Consider the following 22,339-nt stretch of genomic DNA (forward strand, 5'->3'; position numbering starts at 1 on the left):
AAATCGAATGTTGGACACCGAAAATGTAAAAGTAGTGTAACTGTGTCCGCGACACGTGTTTATCTTTTTAAGTAACATTTGCTTGAACGATAAAGGAAAACATCGACGAAAAGTCGATGGCGTGTATCAGGTATAGGCCATCATAACCTTGTCTATTAGATTAATAAAAAAATGTTAATTAAACAGATTCAGAAATCTGCGGCCGAGGCTTGAAGGTTTTAGCGCCACAGATTTTTTATATTTTTGTATAAATTTTCATCTTCATATGTTCTTAGGCGTCTTGCGAGTCCTGCCCCTTTTATTAGAAAACGGAAATACTAGAAACAACGTTTGATTATATCAGTTTTCTGAGTTAGATATTGTAATATTATATATATCTTAATATATATATTTCTTGTGTGCGTGTGTATGTGACTGAACTCCTCCTAAACGACTGGACCGATTTAGACGAAATTTTTTGTGTGTGTTCAAGGGGATCTGGGAATGGTTTAGATTCTCAATTTTGTCCGCTGGACAATGTTTTTTTAATTAATTTTCAATTTATTAGTTGTTATTGATTTTGGAATGTTTTACATGGGATCCGACAGACGGCGCTACCATCGCAGTGTCAAATTTTAAATAATATTCGAATTTTAATTTTAGTCTGTCCCGAAATTTTAAAAAAGTTTTGTTATCATTGTGTTATATCGTGTGTGACCATGTGCTGGATCGTTAGATATTGTTATAACATTTGAATAATAATTTTCATCAAAATGGCTTATTAAAAATTGAAATTTTGAAATTAAAGACGTGTAGACAGGACAACGTCTGTCGGATCCGCTAGTATATATATATAGTTTGATTATACGAAGAAACTTAAACAATACTTGTTTTATTTCAGATATTGCACGCGCCTTCAACGCTACCTCCCGCCCGTAGTCAGTAACCATCACTGCCAACTATTCCGCCCTACTGCGTGCTTGATGACGCCATGCTAGATTTAATCCAGACCACTTATAAGAAAGCCCAAGCGACGGCATTTCAGAGCTGCTGGAGCACGTGACATCGGGACGACACAATGAGTCAGTCCCCGGACGAAGCGAGAGCGAGGATTCAAAAGTACAAGGAGGAACGAAGGAAACAGCTCATAGCGAGGACGGCCACTTTGTTTTCTGCCAATGTCACTGAAAGGTAAAACATAATATATCGACTAGTTGGATCGTGTTCTATCAATGTGGTGTTGCTTCCGGTCTGATATGAATGATAGATCACGAATTTGATGTGATTTGTGGTTTGTCTATAAAAGTTTAAATGCAGTGTAACAGCTGACTTTTGGCCGGATACACTACTTCCGATTAGAATTCTCTTAACTTTATTTTTACATACAAAATTATAGAAAAATTAATACTTGAGCTACGCCTTAACGTAACCCTACCCATTTATAAAAAATAAATTTCTGTATCTTCAGACTTTAGAGATAATGTTAGATCAAAGTTCTTTGTAATATTTGTTAATAATTTATCACTGTTACTAATAGAGGTTTAATTAATTTCAGGCGCCCGAGGAAAGCAGTTCAGAAATCTCCTGAGATTGCCAGGCAGGTGCACTCTTCCTCTGAGTTGAATCTAAACACTGCTTCAACCTCTGTGCCTATCAGAACCACTAGAACTTCCCGTCTCCGAGCTGCCGCTGCCAGCAATGCCGACTCTTCACCGAAAAAGAATAATAGAAGTTCCTCCGTGCAGTCGCTCTTAGAAGATGATAATTCAAAAGCTAAAGATAAAAAGCGACCATTGACCAACAGGCGACTAAGTCGTGAAAAAGAAAACATTAAAAACATTTCAACTACATCTAAAGATGGTGCTATTAGAACGAAACATTCCACTAATAAAAATATTTTAGAAAAAGAAAGAAGCAATTTATTAGAATGTACTCCTAAAGGAAGAAATGTTGACGTGAAATATAATTCTAAAATAGATACAACGACTAGTAAATTAGTGACGGAAGTAGTTAGTATTAAAGAAGACGAGGGAAGCGTGGATGATGTTTTTAACAATATACTTGGTGAAAACACTCCAAACAGTTTAGACAAAGATAATTTTGAAGAGTTGTATAAAGATCTCGTTGATGATTCGAATGGTGATGAAGAAGTTTTAATTGATAATAAAAAGCTCAAATATAGTAATAAAAGTAACATTCCTATAGTGAAAGAAGATTTAGACGTTATTGTAAAATGTAATGGTGATGTGCCAAAAGTGAAGGAAGTGGGTTTGTTGGGAGCAGTGTGTATTCGTAAAGTAGAAAGATTTAGTGAACTGTTTCATAATTTATGTGCTCCATGTGAAGCTGATGTTTTGTTTGAAGACTTACTTGTGAATAATGGGATTGACACCACAAGTGATTCGGTAAGCGTTTGAAACATTATTAATATTGTTGGCTTTGGCTATATTTCGTTCATATTTATACTAGTTACAATTTTGCAAACTCTTAGGACCTGTTTCACAATATCCGGATAAGTTCCAAATAAGCTATTTGTTACTTATTGGTAGGATAAATAGTATTTTTGCGTTCACGACTGTCAGATAGCGCTATACGTCATGAAATTTGAAGTATCTTATTTGGAACTTTTATCTTTCGAATAATGTATGTGTTGCATAGCTATTTGGCACTTTATACATACATTGTGAAACAGGCCCTTAGTCTGATGCCTGATCGTACCCAACATATGTATATGCATACATTTGTAAAAATTTACATAAGTATTTCACATATGAAATTTTCAATCGGAATATTTTAGAGATTAATACAAGCTCATCACGATTATTTATTTAAACTGTAAAACTATGAATCCTACGCACGAAAACTACCTAAAATCGTACATTAAATGTAATAGAATTGGATGTATGTAAAAGAGCAGCGCCCCGCGGACGTAGTTGGAACTAAACCGAACCAGGAACATGAATACTTCAAGTAGTATTAAACTACAGTACGTAAACTCATTTTTACTAGGTGAAAAATATATATTAGCATCTTCGATATTATAAATATATATAAGGCTTAATATTCTAAACATTAATTACTAATATTTAATTAGCTACTTCCCTTGTTAGCCCAAAATAAATATCTAATTAACCCCAGAGGAAACTGCTAAGTCCGAAAAGTTTATTAATTCTTGTTTATATTTCAATATATTTTTCCAAATTAAAACTGTCATACTAAACCCACGAATTAAGAGTGAAACATATTTTGTTTATTGTTTTGTTTTTACGTCTTGTGCAAGTTAATGCAAGGTATACGTATTGGCCATGTGCTATGTTAGGAAATGAGGAGGCCTGGAGTGCAATGGTCTCTTTCTGTGAGCATGTTATGCTGCAGTAGGAAAATGCTAAGCGATTGAGGGAGAGGTCTGGGGATGAACGTAGACTGACGGTGGTTCCAGGCTGAGGTGTGGCCCCGAGTGGCCAGGAACCGCAGGTTTTAAATCTCTCATGTCGGATATGCCCGGGTACATTGAGTAGAATGCCTGGCGACCACCGAGGGCGTTAGTAGATTATATATATTAGATAAGTAGGTGTTAGTAGATGTAATGATTTACTTACAGATGTCACAAAGAAGAGTGTCAAGGGGTGGTTCAGAGATAGAGCACCCTATGAGGAACCCGAATAATCCCTACTTAAAATTTAAAAAAAAACTTTTTAATACAAGCGTAATTGACATAAAATCAAAAAGAGAAGTAATTTTTTATCTTTTTTTATTTTAAAAGAAAAAAACGAAACATCACCAAGAACAGAAAAATTTATATATAAATAAATCTTAAACTACAAAAAACTACGGTTATTCAGGTTCCTCTTAAGGTGCTATATCTCTGGTCCACCGCTTGACCGTCTTTTTTGGGGCACCTGTATTTAAAGCTCAAGAGAAAATCCTCGTTAGAAATTTATTACGAAGATCTGTATTAAAAAGTATATATAATCATAATTTAAGCGATCTCTTTCAAGTACCCCAAATAAGTATTATTATTATTATAAAGAAACGAAATACACGATGAATTCGATTCAGTAAAAACGAAGCCTCGAAATACCCAGATTATATAAATGTTAAGGCACTGAGCACGATAGAAAATCCTCTCAATTAATTACGTTGTTGAGGTAAAATTTCCAATTTATCCCTTAATTAATTAGCTAATTACACATGGGCCTGTGAAATGTGGGAAGCTGTTTTTTGGGATTAACTCTACATCATCACTTGATGGTAGAATAATTAAATTTTTGTTTACAATGAATTAGTCACAAGTTTTTAAAGCGTTAGTTCTTCTTGTATTTTTATTATGTAATTTAGTTTTTCCTAATTAATTTAATTTGTTTGTTCTTGTTATGTTGTAAAAATTTAGATTTGGCACCTTCAGTCATATATATAGTTATGTTAGTCATGTTTTAAACACTATGATTACTCTGTGTACTACTTCCTTTTTCGCTATTGTTTGATTTATAATAAAATAATTATAACCATGATTAGATTTTAATACTCGTTTCATTTAACAGTCTTTTTGTTTTGTCTGTAAATTTTATTTACTTTTTGTTCACTCAAGTCAATTTAAGGTCACGTTTAATGTGGTGAAATTCATAAAAATAAAAATGATTGCAATGCTCTTAATTTACCTAAGTTAAAAAGTGTGCATAGATTTTCTTACGTTAGATTTCCTTATCTATACTGTATATGAAATAATTGATAAGACCTCATATCGGCCCAACTGCGCCAAACCAGGTCAAGAGTGACGCGTATATGGTCATGTCATGAAATTGCATGTAAATTATCGACTCTTCATATCACTACCAGATACGGCAATGCCATTTATGGATAAAGCTGTGTGGAAACTTGTAAATAAATATTGTATATTTATTGTTTGTGAGTTTTTTCTCATTGGCTTTTAATTATTTTAAACCGTTTCTCTTGAAAGGCTGGCAACGCAGCGCGAGCCTTTCTGGCATTGTGTGAGCGCTGTGGAACACTCTGCTCCTCATTATGCTGAGCCAGTCCCAATTACAACCACAGCACACGCATTACATTAAAACTTAGTATTCTTTAAAAAAAAATTATCTCTCATTCTATTTGTTTATTTTTTTTTATTATTATGTTTTTCTTTGATTATTGTTATTTTGTATGATTATGTGTATGTGTTTTGTTAGTAATAAATTTAATGTCTATGTGTGTATGTCTTTGTTCATGGGCGGCGGCATCACTTGATTTTTCTTTATTCCTTTATGACAGTTCTCATAGACAGGAATAAAGGAATCTTCGTAGCATAAATAGCAAAGTTTGTGAGCTAAAAACTTTAGACCGCTATTAAAAATAAATAGTATATTTCATTACAAGTGCGGAAAGCCTGTCATTGCAACGAGTTCCGACGAATGTCTACCCGAGCCGAGGCGCAGCCGAAGGTGAGGGTTGACAGTCGGGACAAGTTGCAATGACGGTACCGCACGTGTACTGAACGACTATTTTTAATACAGTTGCGAAAAAATTAAGCAATTTAATTAAACTATTTGCTTTTTTTCTCTTCTCTCTACGGAAGAAATTCATTGCACGTAGATATGTTTCCGGTAAATTGTTCTTCGAAGCATTTTATGCAATTATACTGCGTTCGGGTGGTATTCATTCAAATAAAATATCGTCAAAATTACTCATTTTGTGCAACAAATAACTCAACTCGAAAGAACATTTTTGGAAAATGGCGCCATTCTGGGTAGGCAAAGGGAACTTGGCCCATACAGCCAATTCTTCAGTAGACTATTTTTATTGAAAGAAAACCAAATCTAACTCATTGAGTCCAATCATTAAATCTGATATTTAAACAAATAGTAGCTTCTTTTTAAAATATTTGCATGAATCATAAAATCTTCTGTAATTTTTTTTAGTAAAAACTTCATGGTTAGTTTTTTCTTTTTAATATTTTTTTTATTGATATGAAATATAATAAACCTAACCTAACTTATTGAATCCAATTATTAGTAAACTTTTTAAAAATATGTATTTGCATATATTATAAAATTCTTTTTAATATTTTTTTCATTGATATGAAATGAAAAGAAACCTAACCGAACTTATTGAATCCAATTATTATAATATTTAGAAATCATATATCATAAAAACTTCTATGAATGTTTTTTAATAAAACCTTCGTGGTTGGTTTTTTCTTTTTAATACACATTGTTTTGACAGTTGGCAAAGAAAACGCACGAGTGCGGGAATGGCAAAGAAAAAGCACGAGTGTGTAATAGCTCACTTTCCGAACGCTATACCTCCCTGCAATATGCCACTTTTTGAGCAACTGTATTAAAAAATATTTTTAGTGTTAAATATAAAATAACGTGTGTGTACACGCGTTAGAAGGTATACTTCATTGACGTAACAAGATAAAAATGTTATTCTACGTTTGTAGAAAGAACGACGCTAACAATTTAAAAAAGGCAACACCAATTTTAATACATTAAATAAAGTTAATAAAACCATCACAAAAAACTAAAATGTTGACTATAGCTAACTTAGCGCGCGCATCGTAAAAATTTACTCTCCTCATTCTTGACTTCAAAAATGTCAAAATACTTAAATTATTCATGTTTCCTTCCGCGTCTAAAAAAGCCACCGTTTTTATCCAAATGATTGGATTGGCTAAGGTGAAAGCGTAGACATCGATTTATAACTTTTGTTTTGACAAGTTGCATCACGAATTTAATTATTGATTTAACCGCATATCTCGCAAAATATTTTATCATCGCGTGATTGATTGAAAGTGCATTGTACATTGGCAAATTATTACGCGAATATTGGCAATGTTACAAAAGAATGATGTATGGACTTTTTTGTTTCGCCTCTTTTGTTTAATTTGAATGAATAATGTGGTAAGGTATTCAATCAATGTCACAATTGAAGTATTCATCTGGCCTCTATGTATTGAAATATAAGAAGTACAGATGAGTATTGACGTAACGGTTAAGCGTGTGACTTCCCGCGGCTGTGGTCCAATACAATAAAATATGTTTATTATGGGATATATATGTATGTATATTGAATATTCCACGTCATTCAATTTTAATCTGTAGGCATCTTTATATTTACAATGGTTATTTGATTCAAGTACGCCCTCCCATTGAATACTGCTCACATCTCTCCATCTCCTCATCTCCTAAAGAGCAGCTTATTTATTTGTACCGAAAACATCGCATGCCTTGTCGAATTGTCAATCCAATGTATTACTCATGGCTTGATTTTCTTTCCCTCCGCAGAGATTTAGCGTCTCTTAACGTTTTCCATAAAGTGTAACTACGGTGATTACTCTGAAGAAGGTTGATCCTGCCTCGTTTCAACACCGTACAAGTCGTAAGAATTCAAAATTCCATTAATATCACCTTGATGACTGGAAGACTTCAGAAGTCCGTTTCACAATGCATTTTCTACTTAACTAGCGAACTATGGAATCGACTCAAGTATCCAAAGTTAGAGTGTACTTCTCCCTCAAAGGTTGGCAACGCACTCACTATATATAATGGGTCCATGTGATGACTGCTCATTTTGAGCGTCCCGTAGACTCTTTGCCTCTATTATTTAAATAAAAAAATATATTTTTCTATAGATAGATGACATTGCGAGGAACTGGCATTAGACCCAAAAGTCAAATTATGCCAGTCCTAATAGAAAACTGATTAACTTATGCAATTTGAGGTTGAAGACAAATAGAGTGTCACCAGTCATAAGGTTTTTACGTCTATTTCGCTGTTAAAATACAAAATTCAATCACGCCTCACATTGAATGGTATTTGCGTACTTTTCATATTTATCAGGGCACAGTCAAGGATCGAACCCATGACTGGGGTCAGAATCCAGTAATCCATGGTCCATACCATCATAAATCTACATTTTCTGTCAAAGCGCAACCTTTAAATTGGTATTTCATGTAAAATATTTTTTGCAAGTTCTAATGAAGCACCTAATTGAATGAATAAATGTATTTAATAAGTTATCTGTAATCGGAATGTATACTTTTATATCCACTTCCTCATAATAATTATAATACACGCAGATACGCTTGACTTGATTGACACAATATTGTTTTAATTGTAATTCCTTATAGAAAGCTAAAGACAAAAGTTTTTTTTTCCGATTACATTATATATTGAAAAATACAAATTTTATTAGTAGCAGTTCTTGTGTTTATTTTCTATTGATTATTTAATACTTTGCCGGCGTAGATTAATTTTTTATATAATGATTAATGCAGCTGATTTTCATCATCAGTTGTCGAGGCAGAATACGAAATTCCACTGGTATCAATCACCTCGACGTCCGCCGTTCCACAACTAAGTAGTTTTTGACGCGTACCACAATTATGTGGAATCAGCTGCCCACTAAATACAAACCAATTCGACTAAGTCCCTTCAAGAAAAGAGCTTATCTATTCTTAAAAGGCCGGCAACGCTCGTTAGCGATAAGGCCGCCCGTTGCATCCCTTGTAATTTTTATGTATTGTGTTATTTGTGTTTCTTTGCAACGAAGTGTGAATAAATAAACGCACTCGCGAGCTCTCTGGCATTGAGTGCCCATGGGCGGCGGTATCACTTAACATAAGAGCCCATGAGCCCATTTGCCCACTTGTTTATTAAACAAAAGTTTGTGGTATATCATATCGTATACGTATAATGCAGTAATATTTTTTATTGTATTGCTTTAAAACATAACCAACCTTGCTAGAATGTATGTGTACCCAAAACCACCTACACTAAAATGGTCTAATGTTGTCAAATGCTAAGGACATAGGCGAAGTGAAAGACGTTGCACGTTCAGTTATACGCGAATACGACGCGCAAACGCGCGCATTTTACTAGGTTTTTTGTTAATATTTTCTTAGACGTATGATTTGTTTGATTCAATGTTGTGTGTGCTGTGATTGTTTGATTAGAAACCTTTACGTTGGGAGCTAGATCCCAGTGTATATCTTATTAGGGTTTATTTGTGAATCTTTATAGGGCTCTTGAGTGTTCCCTAATGTCGATTAATTTAGAGTGTATTGTAATTTAAATGTTATCACTTATGCATGGGACTTACGAAATTATGTGTTTGACGTATTTTTTCGGTTCGCATATTTACGGATTGAGAGAGAAGTGATTTTATCGATACAATATAATAAAAAAACAAATGCCTTTTTGTTATAAGTGCGTTACATTTTTAGATTAGATTAAGTAATAGGAAAGTTAGATTATATACATTTAATATTTTATTGACGATTTTCGACTCAAAACGTTAAAAATCTTTTTAAAAAATCATTGCGTTTGAACCGTTTTCAATAATTTAAACTGTATTATGCATGTTGTTTGTCAAATTATTTAACAAGTAGAAATTAAAATATTTCTTTAAAATAAATGCGCTATAAGGCAGATACATATAATTAATTTTTATTATATATTCATTTTAACAATCATCATACTATTGTTCTTGTTCGGTAATCGAACTGATATTACCTGTATATTAAATTATATGTCGTATATGTTAATCACAAGTAAGGTATCATCACTTGTGAACTGTTGGCATTGGCTTATCAGAAACTTATTAGCGCCAATCGGAAGCTGTGTTCACCTCGATCGGTCGGACCAAATATAGTCATACGCGGGTCTTTCGAACCTTGGGTCATGATTGATTAGGGCTGCGACGGGAAATTATTAGCTATTTTTAGAATGCCAATTATGTTTATTCAAATGCACTGTAAATCTCTTTGTTTATTATGGAAAGGAAGAATTCGTTTTTAAGTCAAGGATGAGTATACGGATATTTGCATAAATTATTTGATTGATTTGATAAACAGTTGTTTATTAATGTAGTTGTTTAGTGTAATACATGCTTAACTCTACATAAAAGTAATGGTAGCAAATGGGGTTTTTATCGAGATGTTTTATTTCAAATTAAAAACTAACAAAAGGTAGAAAATATGATTCAATGTGATTAAGAACCCCTTTAAATTACGTTTTTGAGTCGTAATTTTGGATGAATTAATTGATTTGCAATATAGGATCTGACACCACGTGCAGTATCGATAGTATCGGTATAACAATAGATTATTGTATTTATAAAGCAATTTTTATTTATATGTTTGTTACCAAGACTACCTTGTTGTTAAGATAACCCGTTTTAAAGATATTTGTGATATCTTTTGAAGTGAAGATGCTTGTGCAGTAGATTATTTATTTATTTGTATTATTATTAACACATATATACTGCGTGTAAATATAGATATACAGAGAAATACATGAAATGATCATCTATTGGGGCTTTTACCTTAGTAATAATTATTTTACAAAGACGTTTCACTTCTGACAAGTGTACTTTGTACACACGCACTTTTTTTAAATTATATTACGTATCCTCTATAGAATATAGACGTAGTTCAAGGTTGTTTAGTCTATTAAACTCATTGAATGATACCGTTGGGATCGAGTCATTGACATGGTTTATAGGGCAATTGTATTACTGGGTTAATTAATTATCACGTACATGCATTGTTTGTTAACTGTTGACGAGAAAGTTCGTTGGCTTTGGATAAGGTGAGAGAAATGACGTAATAAATAATGACTTAGGGTCCTTCAAGAAAAGAGCGTACCAATTCTTAAAAGGCTGGCGACGCAGTCGCGAGTCCTCTGGCATTGAGGGTGTCCATGGGCGGCGGTATTACTTAACATCAGGTGAGCGTCCTGCCCGTTTGCCCCCTGTTCTATAAAAAAATATAATAAACGTTAGGTCAGTGAAATGACAAGTTATAACCCCGAAATGAGTCTAATTACACCGTTTTAAGTAAACACTTGTCTCCTTTCGTCACAGCGGAATCACAATTCGACAAAGAGAGACGTAAGAGTACTAAAGATAGTGACAAAGCCTTCATCAGAAAACAAGTTGAGTATCAAGCTGAATATTATCTGATAAACAATTCTAAAACAGATTGCGAAACGAGAATTTAAAAAAAAGCCTAAAGACATGTAAACCCCACTAAATTATAGCTTAATCTAGATTTTGAAGAATTTTTAACATGCCGACTGTAAATTATTATTATCCAAATAATTGTAGTCAAGAATCTAGCGAATGCCGATTACCTAGATAGGTAAGAATTTGACATAAATTGTAGTGTCAGTGTTACCTAATCTAGAGTCTAGATCGACATTCTAACCGACAAAGGACACGGCGGTTTGGACCTAGGTCTTGATTTCGCAATAGTTACACTTGAGTAGGCATTGGTACTTTAATATTTAAAGTAAATTGTAATGCAGAAACTGTAATACAATTATAATCGTAATTGGGTTAAATTATTAAGTTACTTGCTTTACGATTCAGTCTAGGTTGACGCCTTACAATTCTATATTAAAATTAAACTGAAAATTATTACGATGATTTATTTAATAAAGGTTTGCCAACGGATCATACAGTACTGTCTAACCTTTAATAGACATAAACTGCTTTATACATATAAGTCAGCGATCTTGTTCAGGTAACTCGTGTTTGGAAATAATTTAAAATAAGTATAATACGGAATTTTGGGGCTATTGATAAGAAGGTAGGCTTTATTCCTCGTCGAACTTTTAAATTTCCCTCAAAAGTACTTGTGTGATCGGCCTATACTAACTTATAATAAATCGTTGAACAAATTGAAAGACGTAGGCGTGGTTGTATAATTTGAAAGCCCAAATCGAAGGCGTATTGGAATTATATATTTGAAAGTACGTCATTACATATTTGATATTTCTTGTCATAAACTTCAAACTTTGTTGACTGTCTGAAAACTTTTGGTCATCTCATTCTTATAGTATTTGCTTTGAAACCTCTCAGTTGGAATGAATTTTGATGTCTTGAGAATAGTTAGTATATTTCTATGTTACAAAAAAGAAAAGTAAATAAAAAAAATATATGTTCTAATTTAGTATGAACAGTGGTAACAGGGAGTGGATTCCAATGTTCAGATGAACAATATATACATGCGTTGGATACATAGTATGTCGGTGTGTTTCTGAGAAATTAGGGGCTAAGACCAGGCGTTGAAGCCCTGTTAGGGAATTTGTTTATGTTTATATGCATGGATTGCATCGTAAAAAGACTCGGTCAATTTCCTATCACAGACACGAGTTATGTGTGTGTGTATTTCTTTTTACTTACTTAGATTGCCGGGAATGGAATATGTAACGGAACAAAGTGATAATATATAAAATAACATTTCACAGCTACCTTTTGGGACTAAGAGTCTATTGCAAGTATGACGTAAGCATATTTAGTGCTATTTATCACCCAATCTAGTCAGCAAAAGTAAGCAAAGCTCTCAAAAATAATAGTACAAAAAACGTATTAACACTTTGTAGGAATCCTCGAAAATGGATTTCGTTTTTAAGCTATGTGTGGGTAATAGTAAAAAAGTAAATAATTACTGTTGCCGTAATCACCAAATAAGAGAATCCCCCTACCCCCTATGGTTCTTACGTAATACTTGACCGGCCCCTGACAGCTATGTCAGCAAATACTCAGAAGCAATTTTAAAGCACTGGTACTGGCTTGATACTGTTGAATAAAAACTAGCGTTGCAGTAGATTATTATTGTTGTATGATTGTTGACCTGTTGGTAATAAATTAGTTGCCTAATATGATAAAAATTAAATTTATTCTACAAAGATTTTGCAAGCTCTTTCATTCTATGTTTGTTTACACATCAGGTCTTAATTAAAGTGATAGTGAACTCTTGATATTTATGCGATTCGTATCATAAATTTCATGAGTTTGTGAGCAAAATGAGGATTTACTTCAAGGAATTTAAAGTCAAGTCGGTGAGTGTCAAGTCGTAATTTAAATGAAACTTCATAAATTTACTGAGTACTTTTACTTTATTTACTTCTTAAACTTATGAGCATCAAAACTATTTTTTTGTATTTTGGTATTTTAAACGACGTTTTGTTTTTTACTAAATTAAGTCTTGGAACTTATTCTTTAGATAAAACGCCGCCTATTCCATAATTATTAGTAATCTAGAAGTTCTTCTTATTATAGAAATAAAAACCTTTACTGTTTTATTTACATTATGGTACATGAAAGTGTGAAATACTAAAAAAATAATACTAAAAATAAAAAATAAATACTAATAATTAATCGGCAAGCCCGTTGATTTCATTACACAGCTTGTCCATGGACGTAGGCCTTCTCCTTCTCTCTTTCCACTCTTCTCTGTTTCGGGGTTTACGCTGTTTTGAGCTACTCTTCGCAAATCATATTCCCATCTTTTCATTTGTCTTCCTCGTTTTCTTTTGTCATTGCGAGGAAGCCATTCCGTCACTTTCTTCGTCCATTTACCCTCTAACTTTTTATTTACAATCACGTAATAATTATAATAATTAAATGCTTAATGCTGCTCCATAATCTTCCTAACCTTCCGTAACTAATGAATTGTACGTGTTTTGAAACCATGGCATTTGTTCATAGATATAGAAGTTTCGATTGACACTATAGAAATTGTATGTGTGAAATATAGCTTATATATTAATTAATATAAACTTGATTTCAGCGTGCGAAGGAACCGGAATGCACTCCGCCATGCCGCCGCGCGCAGCCGTCCCGGGTCACCAGCACACCGAAGGCAGTGCAGGAGTCGCCCAAAGCCAAAGGAGATGGTGAGTAAATATGCTATATATAGTAGGTATATAGAGTACATATGCAAATACTAAATTCGAGTAACTATCTCGTTCTGGTAAAGTGTCTTTCAATTGATGCCGAAGTATTTTGAAGTTAACGTGAAGACAGATATTTACAAGCATTGGTATTCGTTTAATGGGTCACTAGGTAGGAACACAATGCTTCTCTGGGATATTAACGAAACATTTGATTTTAACTATAGAAGTCCAGAAGTTCTCTCCACATATTTAGTAATTCATTTTAAAGTAGTATTGATCTGACGCAAATGGTTTTATTAATAGACAATACAACGTAAAATCTTAAATAGGTTTTGAATGTTTTGTCTATTACTATGTATATAAATATAGATAAGACATCTACGGAAACACTTATTTAGGTACTGCTACACAGGTTTTTATATATATTTGTCCAACATTTCCGCGTTATATACTCTAAGAAACTTAAAAAATATAATGTGATACTCGAGTCCACCCTTACCTCTAACTTATTATGTTCTATTCATTATAAATCAGCCAGTATTTACCAAGATACAGCAAGACGTATTATGCAGAAGCAAGTGTGACCTAACACTATTTCTTTTTTACTGAAATATTCATCCTTATTGTCCTGTACTAAGGTGTATTTTACAATATTTCATATATCAAGCGTGTTATGTAACGATCTCAGTATCCCCGTAGTGCTCTTAAGATAAGAGCTAAATAAATAATTTAAGAACTCGGATGCTGTAAAATATATCCCCGTGGGGGAGAGTAGTTAATAAGGAATAACTTGTCGTCTTTCTTCGTCGTAACTTTTCAGGTCAACTATATTTTTATTACGTACATTTGCTAACAGCGGGACCGAGTACTTGGACGATTTATACTAAGGAGTAGCGGAGAGTTTATTGCCAGTTCTTCTTTGAGAACTGGCTGTAAATGTAAAATTAGGAGCATTTAATGTATATTTCTTTTTTGACGTTCATAAGTGTACCTACATTATGTTACCTACATGAATAAATTATTTTTAAATTTAAAAACTATGTTTAGTGGCTTACTAGACATAGCTTTAGTATAAATCTACTACAAATTTGCATTTATAGCTAACGTGATTTATTGAAAGGTATGCTTGCATAAAGGCCTGTCTAAATTAAAAAAAAAATAATACAGGATCCCTTGAACCTTGAACCGGGTAGGTACTATTTTTTATATGCAGGCATGTTGTTAAGTGATTTCCAGAAGGCCTCAATTGCGATACCGGCCTTTGAATTGGTTTCGGCTTGTTTCACAGAATGGTGGTTCGCGGAAAAAACTGCCTTCAGATACGCTCAGTTGTGGAACGACGGAAATCGACGTGATACGTGACTACAACTAGCACAAAATCCGTACTAGAAAAGGTGTAATCCGTTTCTAGTATTTCCTATACAAATACAAACATTTCTGTAAACTCTGGAGTATTCGATATTATCCCGTTGAATGTTAAATATCGATCAAACGTCCCGAAAGGATTCATTAATTACGCTCGGCTATTTGAGGAATCAACTTGGTTGTTAATCTTGATTAGGGTTACGGTATAAATGTTTTCAGTCAATTTAATTAAAGGATATTAAATATTCATAAACTTAATTGATAGACAAACTAGTTGTAGACTTGTAGCTATTAAATGTTTTGTCATTACCACTCCTTAATCCATTCTAGTGGCACCGCGAACTTCGTTTCGCCTTAATATGTTTTTAAAGTGAACTTCTTTAGGTGCATGAGGGTAAAAAAAATTCTCCATAAAAAGTGTTAGAGTTGTGTGGTCCGGCCGTCTTAGAGTTTTGCGCTTAGTGCGATATTTTGCGATTTTTATAAATAGATGCAATAAAGTTGCTGTATTTCTTGATTTTTAGTTGGACAATAAAGCTTATCTCTGACTGACTCGAATTGAAAAATTATTGTTCTGTTGAAACTTGAAGAATAAATATATTTATCATTATACGGTTTGCTTGAATAAATAAATCCTATAGTGCCATCTTTTTTCGAAGGTTGGCGATCATCGTGGTTACTTTAAACAAATAAAGCGAGTAAAACCGCTAGTCTACTAGTGATATGATACTGACGAGAGGAAAACGTATAGATATACTTAATAATTAATTAAAATGTAAATTTCGTTTTAATTATCTAAAAATAATGTTATAATATTGATGCGATATATATACTTGTAAAAACTATTTTAAATATTTTTAATTTTGTTTCCTGTAGCGAATCAATTTTACCTAAGTTAAAAGTAATATTTTAGTAATATTTTAATTATTTATCATTTATAATTTATAATATTTAATACTATGTTACACGAGAAATAAAGTATATTAAAGTTTAGGTGCATCACCAAAGTGCAATTGAGTCAACAACGATGCAATTTTAAACGTAACTGCAAATTGAAATAGTAAAAGTTGAGGTCAGGTAATAATCCTTGTTGCACTCCCGGGAGTTGGGAATGCGGTTCCCAAGGCGACTTTCGAGGTTGAAAGGTGACGGTCCTGACCTATATTCAAGACTCTTTATGTTCTAGTCAGAAGCGAGTATTGGAAAACATATAGGATGTGAATAACAAATACAAATACAAAAGATGGAATTCTAAAGAATATTTCTTTGTCTAATTTAAGAGGGATATTTTGATGACTTCTAATCTTTTACAATGATGGTCAACCGTTAATTATGTTTCTATTTACAATTTGACACATATTTGGCTGTAAATGTACTTATTGTGTTTAAATGTTAGTGGCTTTATTTATATACATTAATGTAATACATTTGACATAATTGAATGAAAAGGAGGGCAACTGGCGGCCTTATCGGTTTCGAGCAATCTTTTGCAGACAACCGGTGTAAAAAAATTAGATAGCCCAAGCGCATGAAGTGCAAAAATACAGGGGCCATAGACAAAACAAATAGAACAAAACAAAGAGATTAAATCACATGTAAAACGTAAACAGGACAATATAAAAAGGACACATGAATCACGATAATTTTAGATCAGTTAGTACGAAAGTTAGGGATACGATGTAAACAGGTAATGTGTGTACGGTATGTGTGTTTGCTTTATGGAGATGATTGTGAAAGTTAAAATTCGAGGGTCACGTTTAACAATAAAATATAAATACTGAATAAAAATTGTAAGCAAAGAGGTAAGCCATCTTATTTAACTGTCGTTTAGACATGAATAATATACGATAATTCTGTACCCATTCGACTTTTTGTCCTTTAAGAAAAAGCGTACCAATTCTTAAAAGGCAGGTAACGCACTTGCTAGCCCTCTGCCATTGAGAGTTTCCATGGGCGGCGGTGTCACGTAACATAAAAAAGGTATTTGGTTACTTTAAATATTGAGTTTGAGCTTCTAAAACAAACTGGCTGTAAGCTAGTGTAAGTTCTCAAATCAAGGACCTACGGACTTGTAGGTCGAAGGCCTATTATTTGCGGCTATATGTTTTATGATAATAAAATAATTATTCAATGCACAGTATTAATACATTATTTTAATAAATTCTCATGCCTTTACGCTAGTTTTCATTGAGATTTCCCAAGGGTTGTGGAAATTCCGCTCGCGTTTTTCATCCATAAGTTGAAATGTAATAAATATTTCTTATTAGGTATTTTGTATTCCTATCAACTATCTTATGTTTTGTAAAATCTGCAGTATCATGTTTTCTGAATGTCAATTTATAATATTCTTGACTAAGAATTTAGTGTGGTATAAGATAAATAAAAACTTGATTCAATCGTTTCTTTAGATGTCTAGGTATAGCGACTAGCGACTTATTCGCGCTCACACGTACCTATTTAATTTAATTTTAATTTTATTGGGAAAGATTTACAACTTATAACAAACAAACTTACTTTGCAAATACAAAGCTACTTCGCCATTATATAAATCCTTACATATAATTAAGTAGTTAAAAATAAACTAGATTGGTCGTACTTATACATCTATCTTATATATATATTTATATATAGATACAACGCTAAGTGTTCCTCAACTTATTCATGGTTAGTTTACTGCTTTCTTTGTTATATATATAGTTGGATTAAAATTAATTTATTGTTTATATTTTTATTTATTTATATATGTAGCCTATGATACTCAAAGGTTTCAGTAGTAAAAGGAATTTGCTACTGAATCGATTTCGATGTCTCTTGGACTGTTCCCTAAGGTATTTTCAATAAATTCTCTATTAAAATTTATTCCTTTTGATTGATATTGTATTTATTAAAAAGTTTATTGCATTAGGCTATATGTATATGGAATTACCTTTACTAAAATGAAAACATTTGCAGTCGCTTAAAAATCTTAAATGCCACTGAGAAGTAGGTAAGGTAGGAATGTATTTCGATTAACCTTATACGTCAGCTATGACGTTAGCTTTTTTTCATATATGTACATATATTATTCTATAGCAAGTGTACGCCATTTCGTGAATAGAACAAAAGTCGTGTTATGAATCATGCCTCCTTTCATGGTAAAGGTTACACACGAACTGGGAGCCGATTTTTGCACATACACCTAATGGAAAGTGTTACATTTATTGAATTAGTAATTATTATGTTTTTTTTTGTTAAATATCTTAATTATATATGTTTAAAAAATGTACATTTGAAATGTATAAATCAAACTTGATTAATGACATTTTTTAAACTTAAACGATAATTGGTTTTAATATACCTAGATCTAATTATTTTCGGCATTTCCCAAACCGATCCGAAATTACTTGAACAATATTAAAATTTAGAAGGAATTAGTAATGCAATGATATTGTCAGGTTTTTTACTTGTCACAATTACTTACGTATATATCTGATTAAATTTTAAAACTCATTCTTCATCGTGAAATGACGCTTGTAACTAAACAGTATATTTTCCTATTCTTACTTGTGCCCTTAACTTACCTTACTTTGAGTCTGCACCATTAAATTATAATTTCTTAAAATATCGCAATCCAGCGCATTAGCTAACTTCGGACATCAGCGTGGTTTGTTCGATGTCCGCCGTTCCACAACTGAGCGTTTCTTAGACAGTTTTTTCAGCGTACCACCACTGTGAAACCAGCTGCCCTGTTGTATTTCCGAACCAATTCCACTTAGGGTGCTTCAAGAAAAAAGCATACCAATTCTTACAAGGCCGGTTTAGTTGCGAGCCCTCTGGCAAAGTGAGTGTCCTTGGGAGGCGGTATAACTTAACATACTGGAGCCTCCTGCCCGTTTACCTCCTTTAAATAATAATAACAAGAACTCAAAAATTGGCACCCTACGGCATTGAATAGATCATCATATGGAAACAAAACGCTGTAATGATATCGTGACAGCCGTATTGTTTCGCATGAATGGTAATGTCGATTAAGGTCTATCAACCACAATTAGGCATGCTTGCTCTTCGAATCGAGTCTTCATTATGGTCCTGACAAATGAGTTATTGCGGTACTAACATTTTCCTTAGCGTTCTTCATTTCTGAAGTTAGGTATGTCTGTTCCCGCATGTCTTCAGCAAGCCTTTGCCTAAGGAAAGTAAGGACTTTATCTTGGTATATGATGGTGGGACCACTACCTGCTGTGTCCAACGAAACCTAGACCCTTTAAGGTACTTAAGAACTTGCAACCTAACATTGATTCTCGGCTTTTTTTTGAAGTCGGTTAATAAGAGCACGTACTGAGGATTCTACGGGTTATATAGTCCTCCCTAAAAGGTCGGTATTATATACTCTCATGGGTGCAAATGGGCTGGGGGTTTGCCCCAATTACAGTGGTTAGGTGTGTTGAAGTGAAAGTGACAATACTGTCAAACCAATTTACGACGACATCGTGTAGAATAACATATTGGTTACCAAAATCAAAGGTCCCGGCTGAATTGTATTAGGTTCTTAATAGCAAGGTCATCGGCCGTGACGACTATCGGTTTTTACGACCTAGTATGAGTAGTCCCTTCGATGTCGTTATAACAGATTTTGACTGTATTAATACAATTTGTTTTAATTTTAATAAGACGCTTGTAAGTTTGGGAATAATTTACAAAAACTTACGAAATATTGCAATTAGATACGAATCACTTTACGGTGATCGGTTTCGTATTTACTATTACTACGTTTTTTTAAATAATAAAAATGTAAATAAAATGTGTTAATGTAAAATGTGTGTGTGTGTGTCTTATTAGTTAACTTTTGAAAAGTTCAATACAAAGAAAATCAAGTCTTATATGAGAGACATTTTTAAAACATCTCTGTACATACAGAAATATAATACCTACAGTTAAACGTAATAGTAAATGTTTATTAAAACCTTAACATAGCAATTAAATATACCGTAATATTTTATTCTTAAATAATTTCTTAAATTTGAAGAGCTTGGTACATGTGGCAGTGTAGCTTTAATGATGGCAGATCCTCGCTGTATTGCGAAACTTTTTCGTTGAGCAAGGGAAGCAGTATCTACCGGCGCCAACTTAAATCTAATTAAATAAGGCAGTTAAAAATAGCTTATAAAATATACAAATCCAAATGTAAAATGGAAAGTCCAGGAACGTAGGTAAAATAAATTTAAAACATTGAATTTATTCATTGATATATTTAAATAGTTTTGTAAAACTGTATTTCAATCACACATAAATCAAAGAGATTTGAGACATTGCTATATCAAAAATTAAATATACAAAACGAAACAGATAACAGTGATATATTGACGCAGTCGGACAATATTGCAATTTATTGTATTAAACAATCTTGTTTACACATTCCAAAGCTTTTGCTTCATCCAGGATTTTCCATGAACATTAATTGTTATTTGTTTTGTGTTTTATGTCTATTTTATTTAAGCACAGACTACATGCCACGGATAAGAATAGGTTTTTCGTGCACCGGTTTATTTATCTTAATTCAATGTAATATATGTAGTCAACCAGCTTAATAAGTCGTTTAATCAACAGCCTAGATTCTTTAGAACATATATATAGTTCAGTTTTAAGTTAAAAATCCTGTGTATTGGTTTTCTGTTCTTTAATCCTTATTTTCGTTAAAGAGACTGAAATCCCTTTGGTAGCCTTCTAAATTCTTACACGATTTTTAGATCTAATTTTGACTCATACATTTAACAGTGTTAATGTAACAGCGTTCGTCTCTAATTACTAAACGAAATGTGTTGATAGTATTTGTTCGCTTTTCTCCTTGGGAGGCGGTTTTATTTTAGTTATCATTTACGAGTGTATTGTACCGTCGACATATGCTAGCGCGCGCGCATCAGTTTAGTTGGGTGATCGTCTGATTTATACGTGTAATTAAACATTTTATTTATCAAATCACGTTATATAATATATAAAAAAACATAATTAAATATTTAATTAACTCGTGTCAATTTAGGGTCACCTGTTGAGGCAGGAGTGTTTTTTTAAATAAAAAATAAATATAAATAAAAATTACGAAAAACTATGTGAATACATCAACAATTATGATTTTATATCAATCTCCGGACGCTAATATTTAAAACAATTTGGATCGCGACTCCTGCGCATGTGCCAAACGAGCGGTCACTAGCATATCTCGAGTGACATCGACCTATCCTACCCACACCGGCGAAAACAAAGGAGCTTCGCATCTTTAATAGACATTTGTTTTGTGTTTATATTGTTTTTTGTGTTAAACTATAAAGTGATAACGTGTGATAGAGTGTGATAGTGTTTTGAAAATGCCCGATGCACCGATCGTTTTGTCGTGGATTGTGTTTTTGGTGTTAATATGCCGATGTTATTATCGTATTGGTAAGTGGTTCTTTATGACAACTTCCTAGCTTAGGAAAATCATAATAATAATTAAGGGCTTTCAAGAAAATTGCGTACTATTACAACTACTTACTACCAATACGCCAGCTCCCGGCGGTCTAAATAAACATTTGGGTCTGTCTTCACGAGTTAGAGAAAAAATAATTACGATCGATTTTGTTAATGCAAATATATTTTCACATTTCAATCGATTCAATAGCAAGAGCAATTTTATAATTGTTTTTTTTTTGTAATATCGCTAATTTATGATTATTTTGTATTATTAATAAAATTAGTTTTTGCACTCTAGTACTTTTTCGCAGTATTTTTTACTGTTTTCTTCGAAGAAATCGCTCGGTGATCGTGTGCATAATGTGTAAATAAATTATGGCTTAGTATATTTTGCTTTCTTCGTTGTATTTATATGTAGGTAGCACATCTACCCCCATCATTTTAATAATTATATAAAGTAATGTCCTACCTACGTAATTGTTTAAAAGTAAACAAACATTATCAAGTGTTAGTTACTTGGCCTACCTACTGAAAAAAAGGAAGGTTTGCCTGTATTATATGATATTGTAGGAGTTTTGATATAATTGAGTACTATTTTAATTTAAATTTCAACTTAGGGAACAGGGGCTGTTTAATTACAGTCGGTTCAGTGGTTTTTACACATCTGCATTCCTGAGGGAGAAATGTATAATATTATAAACATCGTTGAATTTAATTTGTAGAAAGCAAAACGTATATGGACATTAAGGTACAAAATATCTAAGTTCTCGTGTTATTTAAAGACTTACACACACATACAAATCACATTTTATTTACGTATATTTCTAGAATAATAAATACCTGGTATTGACTTAAGAATTATTTATATTTGAAGATTTTTAGTTTTA

General features: G+C 32.8%; 1 protein-coding gene across 3 annotated transcripts in view; it reads left to right on the forward strand.

Moving 5' to 3' along the window:
• LOC111003770 overlaps nucleotides 1–22,339 on the forward strand; it is a 147,833-nt gene that overhangs the window by 10,611 nt on the left and 114,883 nt on the right. For all 3 annotated transcript variants that reach the window (XM_045630782.1, XM_045630784.1, XM_045630783.1), the window contains exons 2-4: nucleotides 881–1,170; nucleotides 1,535–2,384; nucleotides 13,556–13,661. In XM_045630782.1, the coding sequence (XP_045486738.1) occupies nucleotides 1,058–1,170; nucleotides 1,535–2,384; nucleotides 13,556–13,661 (1,069 nt within the window). In that variant the 5' untranslated portion in view covers nucleotides 881–1,057. The remainder of the gene's footprint in view (nucleotides 1–880; nucleotides 1,171–1,534; nucleotides 2,385–13,555; nucleotides 13,662–22,339) is intronic.

Source organism: Pieris rapae, chromosome 13 (genome assembly GCF_905147795.1).
Source record: "Pieris rapae chromosome 13, ilPieRapa1.1, whole genome shotgun sequence".
Classification (NCBI taxonomy): domain Eukaryota; kingdom Metazoa; phylum Arthropoda; class Insecta; order Lepidoptera; family Pieridae; genus Pieris; species Pieris rapae.